The 24,630-nt window shown below is 37.0% G+C and overlaps 1 protein-coding gene across 4 annotated transcripts in view; it reads left to right on the top strand.

The window, feature by feature from the left end:
* The window catches only part of Thsd7a (thrombospondin type 1 domain containing 7A), a 399,007-nt gene that overhangs the window by 333,119 nt on the left and 41,258 nt on the right, over positions 1 to 24,630 (top strand). For all 4 annotated transcript variants that reach the window (XM_004671591.3, XR_006639374.1, XR_006639373.1 and 1 more), the window contains exons 12-13: positions 4,385 to 4,579; positions 6,368 to 6,631. In XM_004671591.3, coding sequence (XP_004671648.2) covers positions 4,385 to 4,579; positions 6,368 to 6,631 — 459 coding nt within the window. The remainder of the gene's footprint in view (positions 1 to 4,384; positions 4,580 to 6,367; positions 6,632 to 24,630) is intronic.

Here is a 24,630-nt window from a genome sequence, read left to right as displayed (position 1 = left end):
TATGGCACTTTTATGAGTTACTTTTGATCTAATAACACATTTGAGCTCTTTCTTACAACATTTATTTGTTAAAGGAACTAATTCTCTTGTCTTCATAACATTTCCTCAATATGGATGGACTAAGAAGGCCTAATTTGATTTATGTTTAACCACAAGTTAGTTACACTGGTGTTTCCCATGCTTTTTGCCTGTGAGGGTCATTTGATCCCATGACACTTACATACAAACAACTAATTTTATAAATAAAATTATAAATAAATCATTTCCTTTAAAATAACTTTCCTTTTATATATTTCCTTGTGTGTGTAATGTGTGAGAACTGGTATTACGAGGTGCATTGTGTGTATGTGTTTATGCCCTTGCAAGACTCCATGTATCCACAGTGGAAGGGTACACTTGCCTGTGTTGGCTGGGATAACCTTTTTACCCATTCTTGTTTGAGCCAGTCTCTTCCTGATCCCAGAGCTTGCCTTTTTTTCCGCAAGCTCTAGTAATTCCCAGGTCTCTGATCTACTTTTAAAAAAATTTTTTTGGGCTGGAGAGATGGCTTAGCGGTTAAGCGCTTGCCTGTGAAGCCTAAGGACCCCGGTTCGAGGCTCGGTTCCCCAGGTCCCACATTAGCCAGATGCACAAGGGGGCGCACGCGTCTGGAGTTCGTTTGCAGAGGCTGGAAGCCCTGGTGCTCCCATTCTCTCTCTCTTCCTCTATCTGTCTTTCTCCCTGTGTCTGTCACTCTCAAATAAATAAATAAATAATGAACAAAAAAATTATTTAAAAAAAATTTTTTTTTATTTATTGATTTATTTATTTGACAGAGAAAGAGGGAGAGAGAGAGAGAGAATGGGCATGCCAGGGCCTCCAGCCACTGCAAGTGAACTCCAGGTGTGTGTGCCCCCTTGTGCATCTGGCTAACGTGGGTCCTGGGGAACCAAACCGGTATCCTTTGGCTTTGCAGGCAAACACATCAACCACTAAGCCATTCCTCCAGCCCTCTGATCCACTTTGACTGGGGTTACAGGCACATTATTGTCATAGTTGTTAATCTCACTAAGACATTTACATGGTCCACTCTCCATAGTATAACATAATTTTTGACCTCTGTTACTAAGGCCTCAGCACAGTGGAGAACATGCACAATCATTACACATGTAAACAGACACTTCACAAGCGAAAGCAAACAGAATCTGGGTATATGTAGATTTCTGATATGTCAGGAAACTGTGCCAGCTGATCCATCTTTGCTTCAACTAAAACCACCCTGTTTTGATTGTCTTAAAAATGATTTTTAATGTTTATCAAGTTAAGAGACCAGATGGCTCCCTTTCCAAACATTTATATTTCCCTCACCCAATCATAGTAAGTTCATTTCAGATTGCAGTTGTATGTTTGACTTGCTGTATTTCCTCTGAGTTGCTCAGAAGCTGAGATATATGATAAATTTCCAATATATTGTACAAATGGTGCTCTTGCTACTTGCTTGGATAATATTATGTAATCACTCCAAAAAGCACACTGTTGAAAAATCTCTCATAAGGGGAGTACAAGCCTGAGTGGATTTCTGGGAACTGATATGGAAATTTTACTTTTTTTTTTTTCATTTTTAACTAGCTGAAGTGTGTAAGATTTTATGCAATGAAACATATGTGGAATGAATAGTAAATATTTGCATAAAATTTATTTGTTCCCAGAATTGTGCTGGGAATGGTGTTTTATTTTCATCTTATGTAACTCAATGTGATGATGGAGCAATTCTGAAATAAATGTGTGAGAGAAAACCTAAGACAAGTTCACTGACTCCCTCAAGAAATTTATAATTGACTTTTATAGTTTAATTTTAGTTTCAAACAATGCCACCATCTTTGCAACTTAGAATTCTAATATTGTAAAATCTCTCATGTTCCAAATCAATTGTTCTTGACAGTTCCACATATCCTGACTAGTAAAGTATCTAATTTCTTCCTCTTTCTCAAGCCTTCCCTTTTGAGCATCTTTGGGTATGTTTTGCTAATGAGCTATGGAAACTTACTAAATTTATAGTGTGCAAGTGTTCCTCCTGCTTACACATGGCAAATGAGGAGAGAAGAGCAAAATGACCCAGCGTATTGAACTCTGCATGAAAGCATTCCTCAGATATGGTACTTCAGATGGCACATCTTCAAAACAGAGAAGTGCTCTTTTTAGTATAGTCCCTGTGCGAGTACCCATGATGGCCCCCACAGATCCCCACAAGAGAACAAGAACTTCAAGCTTAGAGCTAGCACTCTTGGTTTATACCCACATATTAATATTTCCCAAAGCTGAGCATGGTAAAAGGTCAGTTGATACCAGAGAACATTTTATCTTAGCCACAAGACTCTGCCAGACTCTAATACCTTGAACATTCGGATACGTGGGTCTCAAACATGACTGAGCCTAAGGACCACCTACCTCTTTGTACAGTACATATTCCTTGTCCCCAGTACAGAGGTCTTATTCCAGAGCTCTGGATGAGCCCAGGAGTCATTATGCTCAATAGCATTCTACATACTTCTGCTGCAGACAAAATGCATTCCCTCACAGATGAGGAGTAGTAATATCTACCCTGAATATTGAAATCATCAGAGTTTTAAAGGGACCAAATTTCCAAAACTCTGTCCTCAGCCAATGAAATCAGACCATTTGAGTTTACTGAGTAAAGTTATTTCTCAAAAGCTATCCAACTGATTGTAATCAGCCAGTCAAAAGAACCATTATGTTAACCTCTTATGATAAACACAGAACACCTGAAAACTCCTTTCTGACTTGGTGAAAGTGGCACTATTTCTTTTGTCACCAAATCTTCATAAATACCACGAATACCCACCCTACCAAGTTTATTGTTATAAAATTCAAGGACCCTTGTACTTTTGATACAAATTAGCCCTACTAAATTTAGGCATACAAATAAGGTACAGTCTACAGCATAGGGTAGAATTCACCTTCATTAGCCTATTTAAGAAGAACCTATTCCATAACTGCCTACAACTGTGGTGGAAGTTGTGTTCTCCTATGTAGAGAGCATCTTCCTTTCCTCAACCTTCCACCTCCTTCCCATCACATACTGTTACATGGCCTGCATGCCGGTGGTTTGATTTCAGTTTACAGCTGCAGAGAGTGTTGTCTCATCTGGGACCTTCTGTGACCCAGCTGTGGTTTAGGGTGAATATGTCAGTCTGTGTTCCTTAATTTGATGATGGAATACTGAGCAAACTAAAGAGAAGCAGCATTTTCAGCCTCAACCAGAAACCTGAAAAAACCACATACATCAGTCTGAATCAGGCTACTGAAAGTAACTCAATGAAGATTTAAATTCAAGGAAAAATTTTAAATGTGGCATTGGCCTCCTCAATAACTGAATGAGAAAATGGCAGAGGGGAGAAGGAAACTATGAACATGTCTTGATCACTTTCTTTCAGATTTATGACCTCAAAGTGGTGCTATATCTGTGTTCCATAAGTAATCAAACTATTTATTTTGAAAAAGAATTTGCTACTTTAGAGGAAATAATCGATGAACACCATTTGATCATTTTAGACTCCATATGTGTGAAAATTCTACTAATGGTTAGATAAAGTAAGCTTGTTAAATGTTGTTCATTTTTCTTTTAAAATTCAGTGTTGATGTTTGTGAATGGAAAAAAAAAATGTGGTCATAGACAAAGGCAAGCATAGGCACTGCTGCCCCCATTAGCTCCTCCAAAGTCATCTCAGTACACTTTAGTATGGAGGAAAGATGGGCCTTCTATTCCAGGGTGAAAGCAACATCCAATCTCAGCCAACCAAGAAATGTGCTGCTACTGATCTGATATTCAAAAACAGTATTAGACTGCCGGGCATGGTGGTGCATGCCTTTGATCCCAGCACTTGGGAGGCAGAGTTAGGAGGATCACCATGAGATTCAAGGCCATCCTGACACTACATAGTTAATTCCAGGTCAGCCTGGACCAGAGTGAGACCCTACCTCTAAAAACCAAAAAATAAATAAAAACAGTATTAGAATATATGTTTCTCTTCCAGTACAGTTATGAACATCATATGTTTGGTGTAAACTATAATCAGAACCTGTATTCTAAAAATTAATTTCTAAATGTATCCCACATGTGAAATGAATTGAAAGCCTTAACCGTGTCAAGTATAAACCAAGTGCTCTATATGTATGTGTGTTGTGTGATGTGTTTTCCTTATCACAATAGTTCACAATGGCTATACATAATTATACATAAAAAACCTGAAAGATTAATATAATTAATATCGACTGCTATAATTAGAACATTATAAATTAGGATTGCAAGAGTATTCCTTGCTATCTGAGCAAATGCTGTTAATTTCTAAATTATAGAGTAATTAAACCCATGCTTTTCTTCTAGCCATTACTTGTCGGAAGCAAGATGGAGGGCAGGCTGGCATCCACGAATGCCTTCAGTATGCAGGCCCAGTGCCAGAGCTGACCCAGGCTTGCCAGATCCCCTGCCAAGAAGACTGTCAATTTACCAGCTGGTCCAAGTTTTCTGCATGTAATGGGGACTGTGGTGCAGTTAGGACCAGAAAGCGCTCTATTGTTGGTAAGAATAATTGGGATGCTAAAGCCAGCTTTTTGCAAGCTAGATAAACACAATTAAAGTCAGAGCAATAGAGTTCTACTGTATGTGAAAACCATTATTGCTGCTATACTTGTATTGAATCCATCAATAGATTGGGATATATATGTATGTATGTGTATGTGTATGTGTGTGTGTATATATATATATATATACATATATATATATATATATATTCCAAATATATATATATATCTCCAAATATATATATATCCAAATATATATATATATATATATACACATATATATTTAATGTATGATGAGAATGCCAAAGCAGAAGGAAGCAACAGCCTGACTTCCTACACAATGCATGATACATTATTTTTCAGTGAAAATGTACTTGTAGTGCATTTTCTAGAATCTGTGAAGTGCCTAGAGCAAGATGAAAGGTCACCCCTTCATTTTCTTAACATATTCTCATTGTCACAGCCTCAGGTCATTGTTTACCTCCTGGAAGGAAAACTACAGCATTAATTCTATATCTGAAAATGGCTTCTAAAAAAGAAGTCAGGTTGTTAAAAAGCAAAAACAGCCGTGGCCTGTTGAACAATATGGGAACAATGATACTGAACTAGAGCCTGATGCCTTTGAATATACTGCCAGTGGCAAAAAGAAAACTATTAAATTGTTCAGATTTTAAAAGTTTTAAGATAAACCAGCTGTGAAGTGACTATTGAAAGCCATATAAATCATCTCATAAAACTATGAATGAATATGTATGATTAAATATTTCAATGTAACTAAAGAATATATAATATTTGATATAAGTATAAATACATAATATATATTTTATGTAGTTTTTCTTTCATTTGGGGGGGTTGAGGTATGGTCTCACCCAAGCCCCAGCTGACCTAGAAGTTTCTATGTAGTCTCCAGCTGGCCTCAAACTCACACCAATCCTCCTATGTCTATCTCCCTTTGTCTCTTGAGTCCTGGGATTAAAGGCCTATGCCACCACACCAGCCACAGGATATAAAACTTGGCTGTACAGACTGATCAGGGGTTAAAGTCACTTGCTTGCAAAGCCTAACAGCCTGGGTTTATATGTTTCTGAAGTTCATTTGCAGTGGCAGGAGACCCTGGCATGGCCATTCTTTCTTTCTTTCTCTGTATTTTATCTTCTCTCTCAAATAAATATTTTAAATAGAAAAACATTTACTTCGAAAAAATTTTTCTGATATTTTAAAACCTTCATTTTCAGTATTATTGATAATTTCTGCTTTAGTAACTGTGTCACAAATCTGATTATTCACTAATAACCAAAGATTCAATATCATAATCAGAGAACTAAATCTAAGAATCTCCACTTCTGTACTGTAATTCTATATAGCTGTACCACTTACTTGCAATCAGTAAACAAGAATGCAACCTGGTGAAGTGATTGTCTCTCTTCGTCTTGTGTCTTTGCACCCAGTATAAAGGATAGGATTATGCAATGATCTCAACGCCCCCCAGTCAGTGAAACATATGATCATTAAGAGGATTTTAAACATTCAACTATATAATCACTTATGCCAAGTGGGTTATCTTTAAGTGAAAAAATAAAAAATATCTCCATGCAAAGCACCCATTATCAGCAAATGTTACTTAAACAGCACTTTGGAGTGAGAAAAGAACATTAACTTATTGGCTACCATTGAATATAATCAAAAGCAGAGAAAAGAAGGTTAGGAAATGAAAAACTGAGGAATTTTTGAAATGAAGAATGATGTTCGTATCCAAGGTAAATTGTCTGTTGTTTCTCTTCCACAGGAAAAAGTAAAAAGAAGGAAAAATGTAAAAATTCCCATTTGTACCCTCTCATTGAAACTCAGTACTGTCCTTGTGACAAGTACAATGCACAGCCTGTGGGGAACTGGTCAGATTGCATCTTACCTGAAGGGAAAGTGGAGGTGTTGCTGGGAATGAAAGTACATGGAGACATCAAAGAATGTGGACAAGGATATCGTTACCAAGCAATGGCATGCTATGATCAGCATGGCAGACTTGTGGAAACTTCCAGATGCAATAGCCATGGTAATTCAGTGTTTTCTACTTGCTTTGCTAGGTAGTAAAGGGAAGACAGACCTGTGTTTTGTGGGTCAAAGGAAATTTACAGAAGTGTGTTCTAAAGGTAACACTGTGGAGGACCACATAGTATACCATTTGTATGTTACAGGACCTTAATGACATTGCCTAATGATCTACAGTTAGCAGGTAAGTACAAAGATGGTAGCAGAAAGCCCTGTGGGGCCCACATCTTCAAAGAGGCAGACAATGATGTTTATGGAGACCTCCCTGGGGATTTATCAAGATTATGTTCATATTAGACCCAACCAGCCATTACAGAAATGAGTGCAGAAGAGAGGAAGCCTGAATTCAAGGAAATTAAGGTTGTGAAATAGGCAGTCTTCTTATAACTAAATTGGTAAACTTTGCAATGTGTCCAGAATGCCATTAGTGTGCCAGAGAAGAAAGGCAAAATTTGCAAATATCTGATTATTATCCATGGAATTGAGATTAGAAAAAATTACAGAAAATTCCCACTTTATTTTTCAAACCAAATAGCAAAACTAAATTACAATCACAGTAATTGAGTCTCTAAAAGTCTATGAATAGTGGCTGTCATTTACATAGTATGCATTGAGTTCTTGAATCTTAATCTGGTTTGTTTCTTTCGAGGGTGAGGGGAGAAATTGTGTATGCGATATGTGGTATGATATGTCTATATATAGTATTTATGTGGTATATGCACATGAGTGTGCAGATAAAAAACACATACTTATGTATGCATGTAGTGTACAAAAGAGTACATTCCTCTATAGCTCCTGCACATTTTCTTGTTGCGAAAGGCTCTCAGTAAGCACTGAGGTGCAGTTTTCACTCACACTGGCTGACCAGTGAGCCCCAGTTCTTCTCCTGTGTCTGCCTCCTGATAGGACAAGGGTTACAGTCATGCATGGTCATACATGGCTTAAGTTTTAATTATAAAATAGACAATATCAAAATTTCTTCACTATTCATTAATTTTAGTAGATCTGCTTTTTTTTAAAATTTAATTTATTAGTTTTCTTTTCAGTGAATACAGGCAGTTTGGTACCATTGTTTAGGCTCATCTCTGATCTACCCCATCCCATTGGACCCTCCATGTTGATGTAAATGGGTCGTGCATTGTGGAGTTAGCCACAGTTATTGGTATGATAAATGTCTCTGCAAATCATGACCCAACAGGTGACTCTGACATTCTTTCCACCCCCTTTTCCGCAAAATTTCCCTGAGCCATGTTGGGTTCATTTGTGGTCTGCTTCAGTGCTGAGGTGTTGGGGGCCTCTGAGGCTCTGGCTCTCTGATTTGGTAGGAGTTGATTTTTCTCTGTGTTGGTCTCCTTCCCCTTTGTGCTGGTATCCAGTTCACAGGAAAACACCACCCTTGCTTGTTTTGCCAATTGTCCTTAGTTTCAGTTGGGCCCCTTTGGAGGTATGTTGGGGCAGCTCTCTCCTTAGGATCTGCATCTATCTGAAAAAGAGAAGCAGACTCTCCAATGGAGAGTAAGTTAGCACACAGAAAATTGAGATAACACTTACTTTTCTGATAGACAGTTTGATAGGTGTAGGCCCTCTTATACCCCGTGATTGATGGTAGCTTGCTATTGTAGAGTGGGCTTGTGTTTGGGTATGGTTCTGACTTGTTTCCCAGCTCCAGCTATGGGTCTAGTACCACTGAGTGGATCAGTTAGCCAAATCAAGAGCAATTGGTTCCTCACCATGGCTGTGTACCACTATTGCACTTGTATGGGCATCACCTCAGGCTAGTTGTTGCTAATTAGGTTAAACAATGAGTTGCTTGGACAGATCTTGGTCATTTCCCCCAATCGCCTATGTAGCACCTTCTGGCACTAGACACACTGACTGTCTGGGGACTGACTCTCTCCTGGCTTCCAGCCATGTCATTCCATTTTACGTGTCAGCTGCATATGGAGTCTTCAGCAATAGGGTCTTACCACTGGCCTTTGGTGGGTCATCAAGTACTCTGACAGAAGTCTGTCATTGTTTTGGGAAACCTTGTAGGTTTCTCTGATCAAAAGCTCATTGTGGATGGTAGGCCCAAGCTGGAAGTGGGGAATATAGGTCAGTGTCCACTAAGAAATTGAGGAAGAACATAACTAATATACGAGAGTTAGAGGGGGGAGAGAGAGAGGGGAGAGGGGGAGAGGGAGGGAGGGAAGATGTAGGAGATTTAGGTTAGTCTTGATCCTACCTTCTCAAGTGTCTTGTGGTTCAGGTGTTTCTTGTAAGGGTCTAGTGAAGGTTTAGCCATTTGGTCTGTCTTATAGGAAGTAGAATTTTATGGTACCATTGCAATTTGGGTCCGGATTACTGTTTTCCATCCTTCGATGCCCTCCCTGCCCTCCCATCCATCCTATTGTCTAGTCCATGAGGTGCTTGATGGGTATATAAGGTATCTTGGGTAGATTCAGGTTAGATGTTGTAGATGAGTGAGACTATGTGTCGATTTTTTTTCTGTGATTGGGTAAGTTCACTGAGAATGATCTGTTCCAGGTTCAACCATTTTTCCTCAAATTTCTTTATGTCATTTTTTCTTACTGCTGTATAGAATTCCATTGTGTAGATATACCACGTCTTTGTTATCCATTCTTCTAATGATGGACATCTGGGTTGATTCCAGCTTTTAGCTATTATGAATTGAGCCGCTACAAACATGGTTGAGCAAATCTCTCTGGCCTTTGGTTTGAAGGTTTTAGGGTAGATGCCCAGTAAGGGTATAACTGGGTCTGTTGGTATTTCTATAGTCAGCTTTTTCAGGAGTCTCCATATTGCTTTCCAAAGTGGTTGTACCATTCTGCATTCCAACCAACAGTGAATGAGTGTCCCTGCTTCTCCACATCCTCGCCAGCATTTATTTTCATTTGACTTTTTGATGTTGGCTATCCTTATTGGGGTAAGATGGAATCTCATAGTTGTTTTAATTTGCATTTCTCTGATGATTAGGGATGATGAACATTTTCTTAAGTGTGTGTTTGCCATTTGTATCTCTTCCTCTGTGAATTGCCTGTTCAACTCTGTGCCCCATTTTGTGAGTGGGGTATTTGTCTTCTTATTGTTTAGACGTTTGAGTTCTTTGTAGATTCTAGAGATTAGGCCTCTATCAGTTGGATAACCTGCAAATATTTTCTCCCATTCTGTGGGTATTCTATTGGCTTTGCTTATTATATGCTTGTCTGTAAAGAAACTCTTCAGCTTCATATGATCCCAATGGTTGAGTGACTGTTTAAGAACTTGAACCAGTGGGGTTTTGTTCAGGAAGTCTTTTTCCATTCCTATATCATGGAAAGTACTTCCTAAATTTTCTTCCAGTAGTTTTAGAGTTTCTGGTCTTATGTTGAGGTCTTTGATCCATTTGGATTTGAGTGTTGTGCATGGTGAAATGTGTGGATCAAGTTTTAGTTTCCTGCATGTGGTTATCCAGGTTGTCCAGCACCATTTGTTGAAGATGCTATCTTTTTTCCAGTCTATATTGTTTGGGCCTTTGTCGAATATCAAGTATCTATAGTTGCTTGACCCAAAATCCAGGTCCTCAAGTCTATTCCATTGGTTTATACTCCTGTTTTTATGCCAGTACCATGCTGTTTTTATTACTATGGCTTTGTAATATAGCTTTATATCAGGTATGGTGATGCCACCAGAGGTATTTCTTTTGCTAAGGATATGTTTGGATATGCGAGGCCTTCTGCCTTTCCATATGAAATTTGAGATCATTTTTTCTATGTCTGTGAAGAACACTGTAGGGATTTTAATTGGAATTGCGTTAAATCTATATATTGCCTTTGGTAGGATTGTCATCTTCACAATGTTAATTCTGCCTATCCAGGAGCATGGGAGGTCTTTCCATCGTTCTCAAGTCCTCCTCAATTTCTTTTTTGAGAGTTTTTATATTTTCATTGTATAGATCTTTTACTTCCTTGGTTAACGTTATTCCAAAGTATTTTATTTTTTTTGTTACTATTGAAAATGGGACTATGTCCTTTATTTCTTTTTCTGTGTCTTTGCATTCGCATACAGAAATGCTACCGATTTTTGTGCATTGATTTTGTATCCTGCTACTTTGCTATAGGAGTTAATCACCTTCAGGAGTTTTGGGATGGAGTCTCTCAGGTCTCTTACATATACAATCATGTCATCAGCGAATAAAGCTAATTTAACTTCTTCCTTTCCAAATTGTATCCCTTTTATTTCCTTCTCCTGCCTTATTGCTTGGACTAGGACTTCCAGAACTATATTGAAAAGCAGAGGTGAGAGAGGACATCCCTGTCTTGTTCCTGATCTCAATGGGAATTCCTCCAGTCTCTCTCCATTAAGTATTATTTGGGCCTTTGGAGCTTTGTATATTGCCTTTATTATGTTAAGATGTGAACCGGCCATGCCGATTCTCTCCAATGTTTTGATCATGAAGTGATGTTGTATCTTGTCAAAGGCCTTTTCTGCATCTAACGAAATGACCATGTGGTTTTTAATGTTTAAGCTTGTTTATGTGGTGTATTACATTGACAGATTTTCGTATGTTGAACCACACTTGTGTTCCTGGGATAAATTCTACTTGGTCAAGGTGGATAATGTTTTTGATATGTTGTTGGATTCTGTTTGCGAGTATTTTGTTGAGGATCTTTGCATGTATGTTCATTAGGGAAATAGGCCGGTAGTTTTCTTTTCTTGTGGCATCTCTGCCTGGTTTTGGGATTAGGGTGATACTAGCTTCATAGAAGGAGTTGGGTAGCTTTCCCTGTTCTTCAATTGTGTGGCACAGTTTTAGAAAGATTGGTTTGAGTTCTTCCATGAAGATTTGATAAAATTCAGCTGGAAATCCATCTGGTCCTGGACTCTTCTTTTTTGGGAGGTTTTTTATTACTTTTTCAATCTCCATGAGTGTGATGGGTTCATTGAGGTGATTGATCTGCTCTGAGTTTAGCTTTGGTAGATGATATGCATCCAGGAATTTATCCATCTCCTCCACATTTTCCAGTTTTGTGGAATAGATGTTTTTGAAATAAGTCCTGATGATTCTGCCGATTTCACTCATGTCTGTTGTGATCTCTTCTTTTTCATTTTGAATTTTGTTAATTTGGGGTCTCTCCTTTTTTTGCTTGATCAAATTGGCCAGAGGTTTGTCAATCTTGTTTATTTTTTCAAAGAACCAGCTCTTTGTTTTGTCAATTGCCTTAATTGTTTCCTTGGTTTCCATTTCATTAATTTGTGCTCTGATTTTAATTATTTCTTTCCTTCTGGAGCTCTTTGGGTTGGATTTTTCTTGTTTTTCCAATGCCTTTAGGTGGATGGTTAGGCTTGTGATTTGGGATCTTTCTGTTTTTTTATGAAGGCAGAGTGCTATGAATTTTCCCCTAAGCACTGCCTTCATTGTGTCCCATAAGTTTTGGTATGATGGGTTCTCATTGTCATTCAACTCCAGGAATTTTGCAATTTCATTTTTTATTTCATCCATTATCCATTTATTGTTTAAGAGTGCACTATTCAGTTTCCAGTTGTCGTTGGGGTTCTTACTGTTTTTTTTTGTTGTTGATTTCTAGGAATATAGTATTATGGTCTGATATCATGCAGGGAATTATGTTGACTTTCCTAAATATGTGGAGGCTGTCTTTGTGACCCAGTATATGCTCTATTTTAGAGAGTGTTCCATGGGCTGCTGAGAAGAATGTGTAGTCTGTGGATTTGGGGTGGAAAGTTCTGTAGATGTCTGTTAGGTCTAAGTGCTCTATGGTTTTGTTGAGCTCTCTTACTTCCCTGTTGAGCTTCTGTTTGGATGATCTGTCTATTACTGATAATGGTGTGTTAAAGTCCCCAGTTATGATGGTGTTGGTGGTTATTTCTGTTTTATTGTCAAGTAGGTTTTGTTTTATGAACTGTGGTGCCCCTGTGTTTGGTGCATACAGATTTATGATTGTAATATCCTCTCGATGGATTGTTCCCTTTATAAGTAGGAAGTAGCCTTCTTTGTCTTTTTTGATTTTTTTGGTTTGAAGTCAATTTTATTTGATATTAATGTAGCTACACCTGCTTGTTTCTTATTCTCATTTGCTTGGAATATTGTTTGCCACCCTTTCACCCTGAGGAGGTTTCTGTCTTTAGTGGTAAGGTGGGTTTCTTGAAGGCAGCAGATTGTGGGGCGTGGTGGTGGGGGCAGGGAGTACGGGGTGAGCGGGGGGGGGGGCGTGGGGTGCATGGGGCTTGGGGACCGCGGGGCGTGCAGGAGGGGGTGCAGGGGTGGGCAGGGCGCGTGAGGCACACGGTGGGCGTGGGGCGCCATGGGAGGTGCGGGGCACAGCGGGGAGCCTGGGGCTCGGGGCATGCGGGGGCGCAGGGGGCGCGAGGAGCGTGGGGCGTGGGGGTGTGTGCTTCCCTGTTTTTCCCCAATCTGTGCCCTCCCTCTTGCAAATAGATCCTAATTGCCCTTGAATACTTGCCTTTTTTTTTTTCCCCCTGGTATCTGGAGTGCAGCCAGGCTGTTGCCATCTTGGCCGGAAGTCTTGTAGATCTGCATTTTACTATGGAATGAAAGCAGAACATAGCATATCTACTGCCATGACAGCTATCATGGATTTGCAAATACTGGATGGAGATTCCCTACTTTTGTGTTGGAGGTGACCAAGAAAGGTTGAGTTAAATTGTTAGGAGCAAGGTACATGGTAGTTACCCTCTAATCTTGTTACAATAACTTCTGCTATTTGATTGGAGCTGGTCAGTTTTATTATGTGGTTCAGAAGACAACACCAGATAATAGGATCATCTCACATTTATAAACTGTCAAGGTACCATGGTGACATTTTTATTAAACTCTCTTAAACCTCTCTCTTCAGCGGAGTTTCTAACAACCTTGTCCTTTATTTTAAATTTGTCTCTCAGTCTCTATTTTATCAAATCCAGAAGCTGGCACAATGAGTCACTAGGAGAAGTACTGTTCAGGGACATAAACTGAAAATTGTCCCATGTACTTGGAGCAACAGCTATAAGGGAAAGAGGTTCATACTTCAAGAAGCATCTGTAACAGTAACTATTTTATTCTCTATTTCAAGCAACAAAAGTGTTAACAATTAGATACAAAAAGATGTAAATCTCTTCCTATTTTGAGATGATAATGTAGAAAATCATAATAAGTTATCAAATGTAAAATTAAAGATCATTTTATAAATGTGTTTCTCTTGTGATGCTAAATCTTAAATGTTGGCCAACATTTATTCAAAATAAAGGGTGAGAAAGTCAGGTGTGGTGGGGCACGCCTTTAATGCCACCACTCAGGAGGCAGAGGTAGGAGGATTGCCATGAGTTCAAGGCCACCCTTAGACTACATAATGAATTCCAGTTCAGCTTTGGCTAGAGTGAAACCTTACCTCAAAAATAAATAAATAAATGGGTGAGGATATATTATACATATTGACAGATTTCTTTGACTATTATATTTTCCTCAAATATATTCTGTTATCTCTGATAGTGCTTGTGGAATATTGAAATGTGCTACACTATCCTGGCATGTTCTAAACTGCCATCTCTACAACTGCCATCTCCTGACCAAATCAGTTTTCTAGATAGATAGTAGGTATAGAGGTTTATGTGAGTTTTGAAAAAAATAAAACCACCTTCTTTTTGCAGTTAACCATAATATTGACCCCCATGTGTATGAAGTATAATGACACTATCTCCTCAGTCAGCATTGCCACGGGCATTTCTGTTTAATCATTGCTGTCCATCTGTGAATCACATTATCAGTAATTATACTCATATGCAATGTGACTTTCACCACCTTAATTGTATGTTATCTTAACTGCTTCCCATGTGGCTACCTTTTTAATGTCTTAAACACAGGGCACAATTCTATTACAATAACAGACTTGCTCATAACAATCAACTCTGTGCTAAGAATAATCATATTCCAAAATTCAGACCTTATATTCTAGTTTCTCTTTAAATCATTTAAATTTTTAATCATTTACTCAAATCAGATACTAAAATATACCTAAAGAGCTACATAAATATTCATCCATCTTTGCACATGTATTAAATAAATTTACCATACAAATACTGATATGTATGAACACATATTTGGGGACATTTGTATGTCCTGGAAACATTATACAAATCATTACAATAACAGATTTAAGTCACTAGAAAACATTTTTATTCATAACTAGAGTCCTGTTATATCTTGATTGACTAACAATTCACTAGAAAACTGTTGAGTATCTAACTGTACAGTACTAAATATTTCTTATGTGAATAACCTTAAGATTTTCATAGGATAAGAAATAGGATGGTACTACCATGGGATATTTTTTTATAATCATGGAAATTATTAATAAAAATTGAGAAAAAAAAGAAATAGGATGGAACTTTAAAAAATTATGTTATCTAACCATGATACTTTAAGGCATCTTAGGGATAATTTGGCTTATCCAATATCTATGTATGTAAGAATTCCACTTAAATATACATGATAGAATTTTATCGTGCATATTCTAACTTGACTCGCCTCTCCCAAATCTCTTTATTGTGCTTCACTTTTTGCATTTCTAAGGCATATATCACCCTATGAACATACTATATAATTTACTTACTATAAGCAGTATTAGTACTTTATCCCTCATATAAGAATAGAGAGGTGCAAGAATACTATAGATGTTTGGTTGTGAAATATTCCCCTCATGTGTTTGAGACATGATTAAGCCTCATACTCAGTCTCCAGCTAGTAGAGCCTTGGGAGTTGGACCCTTGCTGAAGGAGGTATGTCACTGGGAATTCAGTTCAGCCCTCTTGGGTACTAGCTAGTTAGCTTTCTCTTGCTCCTATCTCTGCAGCTGATGTTATGCCCGCCCTCTGCTCTGCCATGCCATCATGAAACTGCCCCTTGAGACTGTACACTCAAATCAGCCCTTTCCTTCCATGTGCTGCTCTTGGTCTGCTTTCTGTAATCATAAGGTAACTGCTTCAGATACCTTAGAATATTCTAGTCACTGATGCATCTGGAAGACTGAAGTTCAATAAATACGAACAAATGAAATACTAGAGAGAATTCCTTCTCATGAAGAGTTGAGCCTCAGTGGCTTTGCAGTTCATCAGGGATGTGGTACTTTCTTGTTCAGCGTCTGTATTGCATTTTGAAAAGTAATCGATAGATAAGAGCTACACTTGCCACATATTTTGTATGCTACGGATCAAATGTTCATGTTTCCCCTCACCCACTAAAGTAGAGAAAAGATAATACACAGTAATTCTCTTGATTGGATAAGAAATACCAACATTACTCAATGTTTATGTGTTTAAAGTGGACTGATTACACACTATCTTAACTTCTTGGTTCATATTAGTAATTATGACAACTTAAATTTTTCCAAACAGTATTTACAAATTTGAGACCTTGGCACATATAAATATTTATTTCCATTCACATTTATAGTGAAACGAAAAGATAATAATTCCATGTATGTGACCTGAAAGAGATTTTTAGAAGGTGAAAAGTATAAAAATGTCACATGCTTCAGTCTTTAGTTACATGAACCGCATACTTCCTTCCAGAAAATTCTCTTCAAATTATCTTCAGCAAATTTTCTTTGCTACTTCATGTAGGCACTTTAAGCCATGATGCAGTATTAGTACAGATTCTAAGATTAAACTCATGCATATTTGTGATGTTAAATGGTGTATCAAGTAAACAGGACAAATTATCAGTATTTTTATTCCTGAGCCCACATTATTTAATGTGTGCAATTCTCCTGTTGCCTAAAGGTGAAATATTGTTGTTGAAAATATCAAGTAATTACAACATAGACAGCCAATAAGGAAATTCCCGAATTGGGTATTAGGTTAATTTGCTTGTCATTAGATGTTTTCAGAAAGAGCTAAATAACAGATATTTTAAGGTGTGTGACCCATAAAGTTGTTGTCATAATTACTCAGTTCTACAGTTATAGCAAGAAAGGAGCTTCAAACAAAATAAAAGCCAATGAGCGTAACTATGTTCCAGCAACATTTTGTTTATAGAAACAGGTTGCCAGCTGTGCTGTTATTGAAATGGGGTACTAAACCCTAGCTGCTCAATATGTAGCCTGCTGGCCTTTCATATGAAAATACTGAGAAACTGTTAGGATGCTGAAATAGCCTTCATTTTAGACCTGTTGAGTCAGACCTACATTTCAACAAGCTCACAAAGGGCTTCTCCTACACACTTACAGTCTGAGGATCATTGCCCTGCAACAAGCCTCAGGAAGATTCAGTGTGTGGGGCAAAACAATCCATGCCTGAATGTGACAGGTTGCTTGTTCACCAGTGATAAGAACCTTTGATATTTATGAGGATGGGTTTTCCTATGGGAAAAGCCTATTAAGTTATAATTTTGAAAACAAAGTAAATGTATGGAGCCTGCAGTAGAAAAATACTGGCAATTTAACAATTACCCTGGGGAAATTGATGAACCTCATTCCAGGAAGTGTTTGCTGAAGGAAAATTTGGGTGTCATTTGTTTATCTTGTATTGTATGGTAGCAAAAATATAAAGTGCCAGGGCGTGGTGGAGCATGTCTTTAATCCCAGCACTCAGGAGGCAGAGGTAAGAGGATCACCGTGAGTTCAAGGCCACCCTGAGACTACATAGTGAATTCCAGGTCAACCTGAGCTAGAGTGAGACCCTACTTCAAAATAAATAAGTAAATAAATAAAATTTATATATATAGTGTAGTCCTTTACATCTGTCCTTTTCAGAATAGTTGTACTAGTTGAAGGAATTTTGTACTCACTGAACTTTAATCAATAAATTCATTTTATAGCACAATATGCTTTTAGCATTTTATTATGGCATTTTTCAAGTCTAAAGAGGAAAACCTTTAAAACATAAAGAGAATATAAATCAATGTATCTGTCAAAATATCACAATATATCTGTCAAAGTATTGAAGGAGGAAAAAAGGTCTATTCAGATCAGTAGGAGAAATGACAGCACTCAAGGCTTATATGCTCTTGTGTTTGTAAACAGCACAGAAAGTATGCTATTTTGCAAATTCAATAAGCATGGCACAGGGCCTCTTAGATAAGAGAACTGTCTGTTGCCATGTGAACATCATGATGGCATTTAGATAGCTAAACCTTTTAGTAGATTCCATTGTACCTTTCAAATTATCTATATTTGCTTACCTTGTATATATATATGAATATATATAGATACAGGTATATATTAGTAGAATTATATATTTTTATATAATATGTATGTATATAAAATGTGTGTGTTCATGTATGGACATATGAATGCACGTGGACCATGGCATATATGTTGAGTACAGGGAAGTCAGTTTCTACCCTCCACCTTGTTTGCTGCAGAGTCTACACCAGGCTAGCCCACGACCTTTTAGGGATTTTTCTAATTCTGTCTGTCATCTCATTGTAGATATGCAGAGATCAAAGACACTCCCACTACTGTATCTGGCTTTATGTGGGCTCTGGGGATCCAAACTCGGGTCATCAGGCTTTCATGGCAAACACTTTTACTCACTGAGTCATCTCACCAGCTCTCTGCTTTCTACCTAGTCCCAACCCAATATTTCTGAATAATTAGTATAATAGATCAGTATAATGTTAATTTTCTTTAATGGTTAAAGAGTGATTTGTATTAAACCTATGCTTTCTATTTGCCTATTATACTAAAAAAAGGCAACGTCATACCAAGGGCATTGCATTAATGAAGGACTGTAACACATATTTTGTAAGCACCTGTATGTTCATTTAAAAGGGATATTTCAAAAACATAAAAAATAAAACCTTACTAATACCCAAAGTTATTCACATAGAATTTTCACATAGATATTTTTCAGTACAATGCTATTACTTAAGAAAAAAGAAACTGTTGGGATGCTGAAATAGCCTTCATTTTAGACCTGTTGTCAGACCTACATTTCAACAAGCTCACAAAGGGCTTCTACTACACACTTACTAAAATTAATTAAATGCTAATCTTTATAACTGAATGCAATTTTAATATTAAATGGTAATGGTTCATAATTATGAATATCAATATTTTAATTAAATATGAATACATTTCTTATTGATGATAATGTTTTCACATTACAAATATATCTTGCTTTTGAATGACAATGTTTGGCACCTTTCTTCTCAGCCAAAGCAGTGTCATTCCTCATGTCACATCTACCAGTTCTCATGGTTTGAATAGAGATATTTCATAGCAGGTATCCTGTTTGGTGACCAGTTCTAACTATAGCAAGAAACTGTGAAAAACAGGTGCTGTCGTCCTGGTCAGGGTCCACCAGAATACATGCCACAGTGTTTTCCATCAGAACTTGTAGGAACAGGAGAGGGTCATGGTCAAAGCATAGTAAAGAAATGCATCTTGGGGCTGGAAAGATAGCTTAGCAGTTAAGTGTTTGCTTGCAGAGCAAAAGGACCTTGGTTCAATTTCCCAAGACCCACATAAGCCAGGTGCACAAGGTGGCACATGTGTCTGGAGTTAGTTTGCAGTGGCTGGAGGCCTTAGTGCACCCATTCTCTCTCTCTGCCTTGCTGTCAAATAAAAAATTTTTAAAAATTAATGCATCTTGAACAAAAATTCATATTGTGCCCAACTTATGAATAGGTTTCAGTTAAAGAGTTTGTGATTTTATGCCAGGTATGGTGGCGCATGCCTTTAATCCCAGAACTCAGGAGGCAAAAGAGATAGGAGGATCGCCTTGAGTTCGAGGCCACCCAGAGACTATACAGTAAATTCCAGGTCAGCCTGAGCTAGAGTGAGACCCTACCTCGAAAAACCAAAAAAAAAAAAAAAAAGGAGTTTGTGATTTTAAGTTATATATGAAATGCAAGTCATGTCTGATAAAAATAATTATGAATGTGGATAGGATAGATTTTGAGTATAACCCACATCATTATACAACCACACCATAGCCAAACACATTACTATTTTCAGTAGGATTTTAAAAGCAAGCACATAGATTTTAGATTACTTGTTAATTAGAAGCAAAATTGAATGAGAACTTGTTCCTATCATGGTGGATACTCAGTTAAACGTGAACATGTTTAATTAATTCAGGCAGTCAAGAGGGGTGCAAACAAACTAAAATAGAGTCTCAATTTTTTCCAAAAAAATTAAAAAAACCTTTCAGTTAGTAGAATTTATTTAATATCTAATTCATTGCAGAATTTCAATGTCTCACTTGATAACATGGACTCAGCTAGTATTGCTTTTGCAGTCATCACTGAAAGGGAAGAATTTTCCTGTTCAAATGTAAAAGTGGCAGTGTAAGGTCTGGCTTTCCCTGAAGTAACTGGCTATAAGTTTGAAGAGCCAGAGAAGGAAGGAGAGAATTCCTGAGGAAACATAGGTACAAAGTGATTGTCAGGTATTTAATTTAAGTAGAGTGAATTTCTGCACCATACTCCCATAGGCTCTTTGGAGGAGCAAAGTGGAGGTAACAGGAGAGTAAGACTTGGAAATTCTCCTGGAGCTACAACTCATGTGATGTGTGAAGAGAAAGCACCTGTCATTGTTATTTAGTTGTGGGTGCTCTTGTCCCTGACATCTCAACTCATATATTTGCTGAATAATGAGATTTTCAAACTCAGCTCACAGAGCACCTTAGGCTAGGATGTCTGCCATAGTCTCCTATATACCCTGTACTTAATTTGGCTTTGCTTTCAGATTTTATGACAAAGTGTTCTATTGTTTCAAATAAAGTTAAATACCAAGAACAATTCATTATTCTCAATAATAAATAAATAAATTTATAATTAAAGAAAATTTTACCTGGACTTTTACCAGCAATTGATGTCCTTATATTTCAGTCCTCATCCTTTCTCTGACTTCATCCATTCTAATGTCATTTGGAGAGATAAAAGTGCCTTCAATGAAACATATGTGATAATCTTATTGATGTGTGTGGTAGCTCTCATAATACAAACACAAGAGCTCTGTGTTTTGTTATGTATCAAAACTGAGAAATATACAGGAAGACCTGTGTGAATCCAGATATAGGTTCCTACTGTGTTAATAAACCCCTGAAAATCCAAGCCTGCATTCCATCAGTTTCTTGTTTTCAATCCTAAAATGTCTTACCCTATTTCATATTGTCATCAGAATATCAAGTAGTAAACAAGGCTTTTGTGAGGAGAATGTTCTATATAAATGCCTATAAGAAGACATGAGTACCAGACATAAGCTATGTCTCTGAACCCAAGAAGTAAACCTGAGGTCACACAAATGTGTGTGTGTTTACTGCAAATAATATATTTTAAAGAAAACCCTACCCTATGCTTATTTTCAATGTTTAGCCCATTTGTGCACTCTGCATATATAAGAAAACTTTGGTCTAGAATAAACATTTAAAAAAGAAAACTCAGATTGTTTTTTTTTTTTTTTTTTCTATATAACAGTTCCCCTTCCTTTGATAAAATTGACTTCTGGCTAGCTTACTCTTAGCTTTAACCTTTACGCCTTTAAATTACATAATAAAAGAAGGAGCTTTCTTAAGGTTTTGAAGGTTTTTTATTATTTTTTAAATTGTTTTTACTTGGTTGGACTCAGATTTTCTTCTACAGCTAGAAATAAAAACAAAAAAGGATAGAATTTTGAAGTCTTAAAATCTTAAAACATTAATCCAGATGCTAAGGTAAGATGTTTGAGGCCAGCCTAGGCTACATATTGTCAAGGCCAGCCAGAGCTAAATAGAAATGTCAAGGCTAGTTTGTCTAAAAAAATAAAATGAAAAATCCCCATGAATGCAATTTTAAAACATTATAACCATAAAATCTCTGGATGATCTATTTCTCACTGGTTCAGCAAGATGCTACAGGAAAAAGACAATAAATATGGGGATATAGAGTCTGGGTCATTCTAGAGATTCACCATCCACACAAGCAAGAAACTGAAGGCAAAGAAACTTGTTTAAACTAGTTGAATGTAGCTGTTTTCCAGCTTATCATCAAACACTGTTATTGATAAAATTATGTTTATCCATTAGAATCCAACAAAGTAGTGAGTAAACACCAAACTTTGGAAATACTTCCATAGCAATGTTGGATTTTCCTTCATGAAAAGAGCAGTGCCCTATACTGGATCTCATTGAAAATAAGTAACTATAATATACTTTAAAATTAATTTCCACTGCTTTAGGTGCAAAATCTGAACACTCCAGAAAATATGGTTGTATTCCTAACAAAGCCCTATTGTCCTACCCTCGTTTTCAATTCTATGTTAGTGAAAATTATAAATGTTGGGAAGTTAACAAATGCTTTAGGTGTATAATTGCTTCTAATGCTTGTTATTTTGATTGGTAAGTAAAATATTTCCTAAATTTGTGGAGACTTGCTTTGTGTTCTAATTTAGGATCTATTTGAGAGAAGGTTTCATAACATGCTGAGAATAAATATGTATTCTGTAGAGTTTGAATGTCATGTTCTGTAGATGTCTGCTAATTCCATTTGATCTATGGTGTTAAGCTCCATTGTTTATCCATTTTCTGTTTATAATTGTCTGTTGATAATAATGTGATATTAAAGCCATCCACTACCAAAAAAAAAGGATTTAGGGTCTTATATAAGTTTATTTCATTCTTTAACAAAATTGTGTGTGTGTGTGTGTGTGTGTGTGTGTGTGTGTGTGTGTGTGTGTGAAAATTCAATAAAATTCTTATGCTACCTATATCTGAGTCAAAGTTCATAGGTTAAAGGACTCAGTAATTCACAAAACTGCTCTCATTTCAGAATCTGGCCACCGTTTTAGGGATCTCCAGAGCAACCTTTTCTCTAGCAAGTAAGCTACGTATTTGTAAACATAATTTTCACTGGGGTTTCATTACACAGGCACATTGATTAAATCACTTGGTGGGGCTGAACTTGTTTTTCCATACTAGATGTCAGAGCATATAACCAGGCTTAGTGGTCCAACCATCTTGGTATATCTACTGTGACTAGCACCCTTCTGAATTGTATTGTATTGTGTATGGTATGAACATCAAATATAGTCCTATTTATTAGAAAATTTCACAATGTAGAGGCCATCTCTAATGAACTAAGGAAAAAGATCAGTTGAATTCTTTACACAACCTGAATTTTTAGAGAAATAGGCTTAGGATGAAGCTCAGTTATAGTGACTTGCTAAGAAGTAGCCTTGAGCAAGAATTCAACTTTAGGGCTTAGTGGTTAAGGCATTTTCCTACAAAGCCAAAGGATCCTGGTTCAACTCTCTAGGACCCATGTAAGCCAGATGCACAAGAGGGCACATGCGTCTGGAGTTTGTTTGCAGTGGCTAGAGGCCCTGGCATGCCCATTCTTTCTGTCTGTCTCTCTCTCTCTCTCTCTCTCTCTCTCTCTCTCTCTCTCTCTCTCTCAATCTCTCTCTTTTCTCTCTCAAGTAAATAAAATATATTTAAAAAATAATTCAGCTATAAAGAAACCTAAACTATTCTAAATGTTCTTGCTCATTGGTAGAGTACTGGTATGGAAATAATGAACACACACCTCAGTTATTCATCCTGATGTTTAAATTTTCTCATAAAGTATATAAGGACTTAGTAGATATTGCAGTTACCTTGTCATTACTGGAACAAAACACCCAACCAGCATCAGCTTATAGGAAAAAATGATTTATTTCAATTTAAGTTTCAAAATGAGTTCTCATCATGAATTCAAAAGCATGACACAAGCAGAAAGCTACCTCACATCATCACATATCAACAGCAAGGTGCCAGAGCGAGTGGACTGAGCTATGGACATTCAATGGGGCTGAAATAGTAAACCTCAAGTTTCTTCCCCAGTGACACACATCTCCAGCAAGGCCCCACAACTTTCTCAAATTGCCACCACCTAGAGATCAGCACGTGAGGTTATGAGGAGCAGATAAAATAATAAATATAGTTAAAGTGCTATATTGCTATATGAATTTACTTGGGCATTTCATTATAATAATTACCTAATATTGATTTATTAAATACATCAATTTGGGCCAAACACTGAAATGTTGGAGTTTGGATATATATACACATTGTACTTTGATTTCCCTATTGCTAAAATATTGTGTCCACTTGGGAAGAAGTTATAAAATAATATTTTTCATTTTTTTTTCTAGTAAAAAGCTATTTAAATATGTGGTGCCTTTTTACAAATATACATATTATACATTAAGTAGGAGAGATTTCTGAAGCTAGTTCTTAGATTATTTCAGATTTTTCAGATAGTGTGCTATATAGTTACTCATTCACTCAACGGTCAGTCAGAACTAATAAATATTTTCCATGTGCTTTCAAAATGGGTTCTTTAATCACCCACAGTGTACCTTTCAGCAGTATAATTTGCTAATCATGAAGGCTGTTGAAAGCTCTTTTATTTGCACATTCATAATTCAAATGAATGTGTCTCACAGGCAGCATATGCTATAGTTGCCACTTTAAGCTTGCTAGTGTTTTGTATTTGTTTCAACTTAAAACAGAGCTCAGAACATAGTGGTCAGACTACAAAAAACATATAATCAGAAGATGAAGCCTGATTTTTTTTTCTTGTTGTTGTTTTTGTTTGTTTGTTTGTCTTTTTGAGGTAAGTTCTTCTGCTACCTCAGGCTGACCTGAAATTCACTCTGTAGTGTCAGGGTGGTCTCAGACTCACTGTGACCTTCTTACCTTGGACTCCTGAGTGCTGGGATTAAAGGTGTGTGCCACCATGCCCAGTTTGAAGTTTGATTTAAAAAAATAATAAGTTGTGGGGATGAAGAGATGATTCAGTTAAAGGCACTTGCTTACAAAGCCTCATGGCCTGGATTTGATACCCCAGTAACCGCTAAAGCCAGATGCTCAATGTAGCATATGTGCCTGAAGTTTGTTTGTAGTGGTAAGAATCCCTGACATGTCCACATGCCCATTCTCTCTCTCTCTCCCCTTGAAAATAAATAAATTAAAAAATTTTTAAAAGAAGTCAAAATTAAAAAAAAGTGGAAGTTTGATTTTCCCAAGTGTCATACTCAGTATTGA

This window comes from Jaculus jaculus, chromosome 10, assembly GCF_020740685.1.
Source record: "Jaculus jaculus isolate mJacJac1 chromosome 10, mJacJac1.mat.Y.cur, whole genome shotgun sequence".
Lineage (NCBI taxonomy): Eukaryota > Metazoa > Chordata > Mammalia > Rodentia > Dipodidae > Jaculus > Jaculus jaculus.
This window is presented reverse-complemented; position numbering and strand designations above follow the sequence as displayed.